This window comes from Daktulosphaira vitifoliae, unplaced genomic scaffold (genome assembly GCF_025091365.1).
Source record: "Daktulosphaira vitifoliae isolate Bord-2020 unplaced genomic scaffold, ASM2509136v1 Scaffold_1, whole genome shotgun sequence".
Lineage (NCBI taxonomy): Eukaryota > Metazoa > Arthropoda > Insecta > Hemiptera > Phylloxeridae > Daktulosphaira > Daktulosphaira vitifoliae.
The window spans coordinates 34696861-34707736 of NW_026099572.1; the positions used below are offsets into that span (position 1 = coordinate 34696861).

The 10876-nt window shown below is 23.2% G+C and overlaps 2 protein-coding genes across 3 annotated transcripts in view; both read right to left on the minus strand.

Moving 5' to 3' along the window:
* Window positions 1-837: 837 nt before the first annotated feature.
* On the minus strand, window positions 838-3763 carry LOC126894366 (uncharacterized). Its single transcript, XM_050665322.1, has 3 exons — window positions 2886-3763; window positions 2284-2475; window positions 838-1072 (listed from the first exon to the last, which is right to left on the minus strand). Exons 1-3 carry the CDS (start codon window positions 3658-3660, stop codon window positions 852-854), a joined length of 1188 nt encoding a protein of 395 aa, XP_050521279.1. The 5' UTR covers window positions 3661-3763; the 3' UTR covers window positions 838-851.
* A 4363-nt stretch (window positions 3764-8126) lies between these two features.
* LOC126894363 (uncharacterized) overlaps window positions 8127-10876 on the minus strand; it is a 32427-nt gene continuing 29677 nt past the window's right edge. Inside the window, exons 2-4 of one of the 2 annotated variants that reach the window (XM_050665316.1) lie at window positions 10117-10485; window positions 9551-9745; window positions 8127-8597 (exon numbers count right to left, since the gene is read on the minus strand). In XM_050665316.1, coding sequence (XP_050521273.1) covers window positions 8371-8597; window positions 9551-9745; window positions 10117-10485 — 791 coding nt within the window. In that variant the 3' untranslated portion in view covers window positions 8127-8370. The remainder of the gene's footprint in view (window positions 8598-9550; window positions 9746-10116; window positions 10486-10876) is intronic. The other variant, XM_050665317.1, reaches the window with a different exon arrangement.

Genomic DNA, 10876 nt, shown 5'->3' on the forward strand with positions numbered 1-10876 from the left:
TTAAAATTAAACACTATTTACATATTTGCATCGAAGCGTTTCTATGGTAATGATTTTAATCACTGTCAGATATTGTCTATACTAGTCCCAACTACGCTACGCTCACACTGTGCCGCGACTTCACTATGATACCGTTTTTTAAAACCTATATTTATAAATTAGTCATTAATTCTATTATCTTGATATTAAACGAAAAATTTTTACAGGAAAATAACTCATAAATTATAAAAATAAATTTTAATTTTCATAAAAAATAATGATATGTAATAAAAGGTTATTATAAAAAACTTCCATTTTACATTTATCTGCAGTTATATCTTTGTAATCAGAAGAATGAAAGTGATATTTAATAACTTGATTATTAGAATTATGGTAGTTTACTAAATTGTGTATAGACATATACATCATTGCTACTTGATTATGTTTTTTTAAAAAGTTTTATTTAACTTTAAAAAATTTCATGCAGTTTAATAAATCCCTTCTGTATCGTTCGTTTTTTTTAAATTTGTATCCGTTAGATTTGTGATTTTTTTGAACTACAAATGACTACAAATTAAAACACTATTACCCACGACCAACTTACGCATATTAATATAAAATATTAAATTAGTAAATTTGTAACATTATAAACAAACAATAACATGCATTGCTAGTGTAATATTTAGTATCTATCATATATAAACAATGAATGTCCTAGTAATTTAATCAAGTTTTCATAATAATTAATTTTGAATAGCATTATTTAAAAATTTAATTTTGTACAAATAAAGAACGTGTATATTTAAGGAAAAAAAAGAGTTTTAAATGAATCAAAGCAATATTAATTAAAGAAATAACATTGTTAAAATTATTTATTGTTTTTTCAATTTTACACACAATTTATTTGTTTTTTTCTTGGAACATAATGAACACTTTTTTTCCTTAATGCATTTACTACAATACCAACCATGACCACATGGTATCATTATGTGTCTCTTTGAATTATGAACATCATCTATTATTTGATTACGGCACAATACACAACGTATTTTTCGTTCATCCATGATACATCTTGGCGGTAAAGGATTGTACTCTAAATGCAAATATAAAAAATTAGTTCCTTTCCTAGTAGAATGGTTTACAGGAGTGAGTAGCTATTTCACTATTCAAGGATATAAGTAATATAAAATTATAATTAAATTTTTAGGGGAATGTGTTTTGCACATCAATAATCGTATTAAGGAAAATGAAAGAGTTTTAAAAAATGACTTGTTTTTATTTTAATAAATTAATATTTAAAGTACATATAACACATATGTATTAAAAATATAAATAAGCATGATATTTTTTATTTATTTTTACAACAAAAAATGTGATTATATCACATCAGATCATATAGAGAAAATAATTACATTTTTTCCTTTAATGTGGGACAAAATATTTAATTAAATTAATTTTAGATATTATTTTTAATTGATTATTTCTGAATATTTAAAAAAATATATATAATGAAAATTATATAAAAGGGAAAGAAATGTTAACAAAATATAAATTTTTATAAACGACCGCACTAAATAGCTTTTTTTTTTCTTTTCTTACAATAAATAAATGTTCCATAATAATTTTGGGAAAATTACAGCTATTCAACTATTCAAATTAATAAAACATTATATTTATATTAGTGATAATTAGTTTCAAATACGTTTTGAACATAAAAACAAGAAGGCAATATTTGATAAGAGAAAAAATTGTTTAATGAAATAGTTATTGTAAAAAAGTTATTAGATTTGTCATATCATCGTGAAAGGCAGTTTTCTCTATATCAATTTTATTAAATGACTTTTCTAATATGATAAAGATATAAAATTTCAAATAATATTTATTCGTTATCTATTTGTAAAAACAAAAATATTTTATTCATTTGTATATGGATGGATATAAATTTATTTCTGCTAAATATAAAACTAAATAAAAGATATTCGCATAAACATTTCCTAAATAATATAATAAATATAGCTTTCAGTATAGTAATGAGTTTCTAAAAAAGAAAATCATGTAATTTCTGGATGGATATATAATTTTAGTGGCATATCCAAGAAGGAGGTGGCTTTTTATAACCCCCAATTTGCTAATTATTATGATTCAATGTATTTAACTTTAACGTTAGTAATACTATGTGATAAACAAAAAAAAAGGGTTCTTAGACCACTCAAGCTAATGTACTAAACATAAAAGCCATTACAAAGAAACGCTTTTAATATTTCATTTCATTAATGTTTCAATAAGTAGTTATAATTTATATACCTTTAGTAACTATTGATACGAAAGTTGCTATATTTAGATGTTGATTATTTGTAACCTCTTCATGGCATGCAGGACACTTAGTCAATTCGCTTTTACAATATTTACTGCGCCAGCCATGTCCACATGGTGCAAAAACATAAATACTGCTAATATCACTGTGTTCTCCGTTACATGTAATACATGAGGTTTGATCTACAGAAAAAAAAACAGTTGTTAAATAATTATATCGGTAATAATTTCTAGAAATTTTAAATTTTAGTTTTCAGTTTAAAGCATTATAAGTATTATTTTAACGCTTTTAAAACCCATTAAAAACTATAGACGGCAAATCAGAAGAGTAGTTTTTTAAACATGTACTGTTATTTACAAAATATATACTTATAGTATAATTTGAGTTTANGTTATTTACAAAATATATACTTATAGTATAATTTGAGTTTATTTAAAACTATATTTAAAAAAATAGCCATTAATTCAATTATCTTGAAATTGAATTACAAATTTGTACAGAAATATATTTCATAAATTATAAACATAAATTTTTATTTTTATAAAAAATAATATTATGTATTAAAACGTTATAAAAAAAACTTCCTTCTTACATTTATCTCCTGTGATACATTTAAAATAAGGAGAAAATTGTGTAAAAGTCAATTGATAATTTATAACATTATCATTCTTATTTAGGTATTCTTCCAATTCGTTTACATTCATTTCATTCGTTGATAAATTATCAGGTTCTCTTAAAAAGTGCACTTTATCTTTCATTAAATTCATACAGCCTAATAAATCATTTCTGTAATCTTCGTTTTCGTTTTCTTTTTTAAATTTGTATTTGTTATTTTTTTTTTCGTATTTTTTGTAAACATCTAAAATACATTCATACGGTTCAGGAGAAATCCATTCTCTATTAATTATCGGTATAAGTACAGTAAGTTTATTACTAAATACTTTTAAGTTAAATGATATTTCAGCACCTCTTTTATTCATTTCTATTGCACACTCGCAGAACCGATACATAAATGTAAAGATCATACTTTCTATAGCGTTCAAAAAAATTGTATAAGCCAATTTATAATTTTCTTTGTCCACACAGTTCATAACCACATACTTCAATTTTCTATTTATTATTTCTATACCTTCATAAGGAATTTCATTTTCTTCTACTGCGTGACTGTAAGGCACTGGACAAAAGTTTTCCCCATCGTGTGATTTTATATAATGAGGATGTTGTTCCAAATAGACATGATGAAAATTTGGGTATTCCCTTTCAAGAGTATTTATGTCCTCATATGTGATATTATTTAGATCTACACAAATCGATTGGTTGATAGTTTGAATTAAAAGTATTATGAATTTGAATATATTGAGTAACATATTATTCTTAGAGAATATTCAACAATTTTTAATTTCACAAATGTGTATCAATTAAAATAAAATAGTTTTGAAATAAAATATATACTGACTTAAAAATATATAATTACAAGAATGTAACAAGACTATTTATAAGAAGTAGTTACAAGTGTATTTAAAATACCGGATCAAAAATAAACTTTTATTATGTACTTTAATCATATATGAACAATTGTAATTTAAAATATAATTTATTGTATTATATAAAAATAACAATTTTCTTTAAAGAAATGATTAATGGAAAAAAGTAAATGATCATTATATTAAAAATATAATACTATTTAATTATATATCTATTTTGAACAGTTTATTTTGACTTAACTGTTTTTAATTATTTCCAATCTAATTTAAAATTTTACAAGATGAACAATTCTAATGAAAATTCGTAATATCATAAAAATAATAACTTTTATCTTGGATGCGAAGCTGAGAAGGTATTGATTTTACTATGACGTGTTTTTTTTTGTGTCTGTTATCACTTTTTCTCAGCTCTCACCGAACCGATTTCTTTCAATAATACGTCAAAATATCACAAATTGTATCTAGTCGAACACATTACCTTAAAAAATTGAAAAAACTTCCCTCGTTCCCCGTAAATGGGGGAAACCTCCAAAAAAATTAAAAATTTAAAAAAAGCTAATTTTCGAAATTTTTTCAATTTTTTTTACTAAAAACTGCCATAACTTTTCAAAAATGAACAAATCAATATAATTTTTTTTTATATAATTGCATGATGTCCTTACCTATGATTTAGTATATATTTTTTATAAATTTGTCCCTTAACCTGCCCACAGGGGGGTATTTTAAATGACAACTTTTTCACAAAAAATTAACTTTTTCAACTTAATTTTTGAAAATGTTTCGGAAAATCTGACACTTATATATATATATTACATTAAAGATATTGTAATGCACTTTATTATGGAAAAAAAAATGTGATCTTCGGCTTTGTCTTTGTGGTGAAAATAGCTACCGAATGCTATTTTTATGTGAAAATTCTCGATTTTATATATTATAATTTTTACTTTAAAATGCTATAACTTTTTAAAAAATTTATGGATCAATACAATTTTTTCATGGAAAGTAGTATTTTTTTTTTTGTTTTTTCTTTATTAGCTTTCAATACAAAGTATTATAATAGCTTAACAATTAAATAAAACGAGAAAAGAAAAAATAATAATAATAATAAAAATAGTACAATTGATCTGACATCAACAAAATTATAATAAAATTACAGTAAAATATCGTTAAAAAAAAACCAGCTGAATGAATGAAAGAAATAACTAAAGAAATTACATCGTGAGAAGTTGAGTTAAGAATAGTGTAACAATTAATAGGAGAGATATTAAGATGAGATAAATTATTAAATAAAATAGAACGATTACTTTCAAATGCACAGCAGTCAAAAATTATATGAGGAAAGTCGCAGAGAACTTCATCGTCAAGTTTGGAGCACATAGGAGAATTGTTAAGGGACATTTTGTACGCATGGAAAGAAGGCGATTAAGACCAAGTCTTAGTCGAGAAAAGGATAATATATGGAACCGGGAGAGAGGAAGTTTATGGAACAAAGGATGATTTGGAATAGTTGGTGAAATTGATTTGTGCCAAGCTGTGATGAGAGAGAAAGGAGTAGACCAATATTCTTGCCATGCTAGAAATATCGTCTTATTAAGGGATGAAACGAAGTCGGATGAAGGAATATTGAGGGTTGGACGGCAGGTAATGAATTTGGTAAGTTTAGCTAAATGGTCAGCCTCCTCATTACCAAAAATACCAACATGACTAGGACACCATAAAAATTCGATTTTTGTATTAGCTAAGAAAAGATAATAAATTAACGCTTTTATTTTAATAATAAGAAAAGATCTGGATTTTTTGAATGAATTAGAAGAGAGAGAAGAATGAACTGATAAAGAGTCAGTAATTATTAAAACATAAGAAATATTGAAGGATTGAATAAGCTCAACGGCCGAAGAAATGACATAACACTCAGTAGTAAAAGAACAAGATTGTGAAGGAAGAATAACTAAGAATTTAATCTTAAGACTAGGAATAAAGAAAGAGAAACCAGCGGAATTAGAGCTTATTGAAACGTCAGTAAACATAAGACAATAATTGGAGAAATTAGAGAATAAAAACTCATTGAATTTACATACATCTTTCATTCGACATACTTTATCTTAATCAGGATATTATTGAGGAAATAGCAGATCATGAAACTTTTGGAACAATCCGCCGATATTTTAAAATTGAACACTATCTAAAGATTTGCATCGAAGCGTTTTTTTTTATAGTAATTTTAATCACTGTCAGATATCATTATACTTGATCCAACAATGCCACGTCACCACTGTGCCGTGATCCCCCTGTGCTACGTAATTTTATGAACTTTATTATATGAGTCAATAAAAAAAAAATACAGAAAATATTAAAAATCAACTTAAGTATTAACTTTTTTTTTTTTAATTTATGACGACCATATTGATTAATTGATAAATATGTAAAATTTAATAATTATTAAATAATTTTATTTATTGTATTGAAATTCAATAACATTCTAAAAGTGTACTTATTATTAATACAGGATGAGATATCTAATTAGGATAAATAATGTCACATTTCTAATCGTCATAATTAATTGAAAATTTGAATATTTTTTCTAATATTAATTTCCAGAAAAATGTTTAAAAACAGCTTCAGGTTTTCAACTTACACTACACTTCTTTAAAGGCGTGTAAATAATAAATAACACAATTTATGCATTGACGCAAACGCACATGTATTTACTCAAGAATTTAAATTAAATTCGTTTAGTATAGTAAATTTAGATTTCAAACTATTATTCATATAATTTATATTTTAGGAAAGCTTTACAAGTAATAATTTTAATTGTTTCAAGCAAACTTTATCAAACATATTTTTTAGAACGATTCCATATTAAAAATATATTAAATATTAAAAAGCATATTAAGTATTAACTTTTTTCCTTATTTATAATGTCACAATGGCTAGCATATTAATTAAATAATATGTAATTTTTTATAATTATTAAATCATTTTATTTAATATATTTTTATCATAGTAATTTTATAAATATTATACTATTTTACTTCTTTATATATTTTGAACAGTTTAATTTGACATAACTGTTTTAAATTTATACCAATCTAATTTAAATTTTTTAAATATATTGCTAGTAAACTATTACAATAAAAATTCGTAAATCATAAAAAAGTATAAAATTTTAAATATCTATTTTAAAACAGTAATTTTATAAACTATATTTTGACATATAAAAAACTGTTTGTATATTATATAAATTATATCGGTTCGACATTTATAAATATATAAATTTATATTTTAATCAGAGAAAATGAGGCGCAATTTAAAGCATAATGACCTACTTCAATTAAAAAAAAAATAATAATGTGTTTAACATTTATTGAGAATAATTGAATTAGAATTTTTTATGATAACAATGATAAATTTTTATAATATACTCAATGTTTTCTTAAGTTTAGTAATAGATGACCTACTTTTAATTAGATAATACATATTTAGTATTTTATTAGCAATACCTATAGTAAACTAATAGAATTTTATCATTTCCGTTAAAAAAATATTATAAATTGACATTTTTAATTTAATTAATAGTCAGTTTTCAATATTGAGAATTTTACCAATTGGTCATATATATCAAGAAGTATATCTAACAAAATTTCATGATGAATATTTTCTTTAAGAGATTTAATGATGACAACTTGCCCTTGTCTTTTCTAAATGCGTGAAAATAATAAATAACACAATTTATGCATTGACGCAAACGTGCATGTATTTATTTAAGAATTTACATTAAATTCGTTTAGTAAATTAAATTTAGATTTCAAATCATTATTCATATAATTTATGTTTTAGGAAAGCATTACAAATAATAAAATAGTATTATTTGTTTGAAAAAATGTCGGTCAAAAATATTTTTTAAAATGAGTCCACATTAATCATGAATCAAATATCAATATACAGTTTAAGTATTAAGTCGTTTCATTATTTATAATGTCACAATGGCAAGCATATTAATTAGATAATATGTAAATTTTTATAATTATTAAATCATTTTATTTATAATAATTTTGGCTTTTGTAAGAAAAATAATTAATAATTTTTATTAAATCTGTAAAAATATTTTATACAGAAACAAAAAATAGAATAAATTCAAGAATAAGGTTTATATAGACAAAAAAAAATCAACTCTCTAAAAATATTTGCAGACTTATTTAAAATAAAATAAAATAAATTAAATTAAATTAAACTTCATTATTCAGTTATATCAGATCTAAAATGATTTGTACAATAAATATAACTAATTACGCTAAAATTTAAAATTACTAATATATTTAATTATAATAATAATGGTGATTAACGTTGATAAATGAAATTCAATTATATAAAAAGTATTTTTATAGTTATATAAAACCAAATATATGGCCTTAATTATAAACAAACAATATAATGCATTTCTATTGTAATATCCAGTAGCAAGCATATAGTACCAATAAATTTTTTAATAATTTAATCATGTTTTCGTAATGTTTAATTTTGAACTGCATTATTTAAAAATGTAATTTTGTACAAATCAAAGCAATATTAATTAAAGAAATAACATTAATAGATTTATTCATTTTTTTTTTTCAAATTTACACACAGTTTATCTGTTACTTCCCTGGGACATAATGAACACTTATTTTCCTTAATGCATTTACTACAATACCAACCATGACCACATGGTATCATTATGTGTCTGTTTGAATGATCATCATCATCTATAATATGACTACGACATCTTACACAACGCACTTTTCGTCTATCTATGGCACATCTCGTCTGTAAGTTCCAATACTCTAATTGCAAATATTAAAAATTAGTTCGTTTTTTAGTACGAAAGTTTAGAAGAGTGAGCAGCTATTTTACTTTTCACTCAGGGATATTAAGTAATATAAAATGATGATTAAATTTTAACGGACAAATTTTTTGCACATCATTAATCGTGTTAAGAATAATAAAAGAGTTAAAAAAAAAAATTTTTTTTTGTTTTGATAATTATAATATTTTAAGTGTACGTAACACGAATCTATTAAAAATATAATATAAGTATTACTTTTTTTATTTATTTATCACAACAAAAAACGTATCACATGAAGTAATCACATTAGATAAAAAATAATGATAGTTCTATGATAATTTTAGGAATAAATAGTTTCAAATATTTTTGAACATAAAAACTAAAAGGTAAAAATTGTTATAAGAAAAAATTGTTTAACAAAATAGATATTAGATTTGTCATATCATCTTGATTGACACATTTCATATACAGTTATGAAAAAAACAGTTTTCACAATGTCAATTTTATTATTAAATTTTACCTTTGTACTCTTAATATGATAAAGACATCAAATTTTAAAGCAAAAATAACATATCGTTCTTGCTGAAATGTTATAACCACTATTTAAAATTTTTATAATATTCAAGATATTTGCATAAATATTTCCTAAATAATATAGTAAATATATCATTCAGTATGATAATGAATTTCTAAAAAAAAAACATGTTATTTTTGGATGGATATATAATTTTTGTGGAGTATCCAATAGGGAGGCGGCCTTTATAACGTCCAATTTGTTAATTATTATGATTAAATGTATTTAACTTTGACGTTAGTAATACTGTTTGATAAGCAAAACAAAAGTTTCTTTTACCACTCAAGCTAATTTACTAAACATAAAAGCCAATATAAAGAAACACTTTTATTATTTTATTTCGTTAATGTTTCAGTAAGTAATTATGTATTATATACTTTCAGTAACTATTGACACAGATGTTCGTATATTTAATTTTTGAGTACTTGTAACCTCTTGATCACATACTGGACACTCAGTCAATTGTCGACTACACCATTTACAGCACCAGCCATGTCCACATGGTGATAAAATATAAACTTCATTAGTCGTACCTATGTGTTCTTTCTTGCATCTTATACAATAGCTTTGATCTATAGCAAAAATAGATAAAGCTGATAAATAATTATATTGGTATTAATTTCTCTAAATTTTGACTTTTAGTTTTCAGTTCAAAAGCATTTAAATTATTTTTTTAAATGCATTTAGAACCCATTAAAATTCTATAGCCGGCAAATCAGAAGAGTAGTTTTTTAAACAAGTTCTGTTATTTACCAAATATATACTTATAGTATAATTTGAGATTTTTGAAAACTATATTTAAAATATTAGCCATTAATTCCATTTTCTTGAAATTAAATTACAAATTTGTACAGTAAAATATTTGGTAAATTATAAAATTAATTTTAAAATTCATAAAAATGTTATATAATAAAACGATATAAAAACAAATCTTCCTTCTTACGTTTATCTCCAGTTATATCTTTGTAACCAGAAGAAAATTGTTCTAAAGTTAAGTGATCTCTAATAACTTGATTATTTAAATCATGGTAGTTTTCTAATTTGCGTATAGACATGTACTTCATTGATACTTCATGAGGTTCTTTTAAAAAGTTTAATTTATCTTTTATTAATTTCATGCAGTTTAATAAATCCCTTCTGTATATTCCGTTTTCTTTTTTAAATTTGTATTTGTTATTTTTTTTTTCGTATTTTTTGTAAACATCTAAAATACATTCATACGGTTCAGGAGAAATCCATTCTCTATTAATTATCGGTATAAGTTCAGTAAGTTTATCACTAAATAATTTTAAGTAAAATGATATTTCAGCACCTCTTTTATTCATTGCTCTTGCAAATTCGCAGAACCGATACATATATGTAAAGGCCATACTTTCAATAGCGTTCAAAAAAATCGTATAAGCCAATTTATATTTTTTTTTGTGCGTACATCTTTTAACCACAGCCTCCAATGTTATATTTATTATTTCTATACCTTCATAAGGAACTTCAGTATAATCTACTGGGTGACTGTAAGGTACTGGACAAAAGTTTTCCCCATCATGTGATTTTATATAATAAGGATGTTCTACAAGAATGACATGATTCATATCGCGATATTCCATTTGAAGTTTATCTAAGTCTTTTTCTGTGATATTATTTAGATCAACACAAATCGATTGGTTGATTGTTTGAATAAAAATTATGATTAATTTCCATTTATT

Coding starts and splice junctions, on each gene's coding strand:
- LOC126894366 (XM_050665322.1), bottom strand. CDS start 3,660: ATGTTACTCAATATATTCAAATTCATAATACTTTTAATTCAAACTATC. Junction 2,476..2,885: donor ATGTATCACAGGAGATAAAT/GTAAGAAGGAAG, acceptor TTTTTTCTGTAG/ATCAAACCTCATGTATTACA. Junction 1,073..2,283: donor CGTATCAATAGTTACTAAAG/GTATATAAATTA, acceptor ATTTGCATTTAG/AGTACAATCCTTTACCGCCA.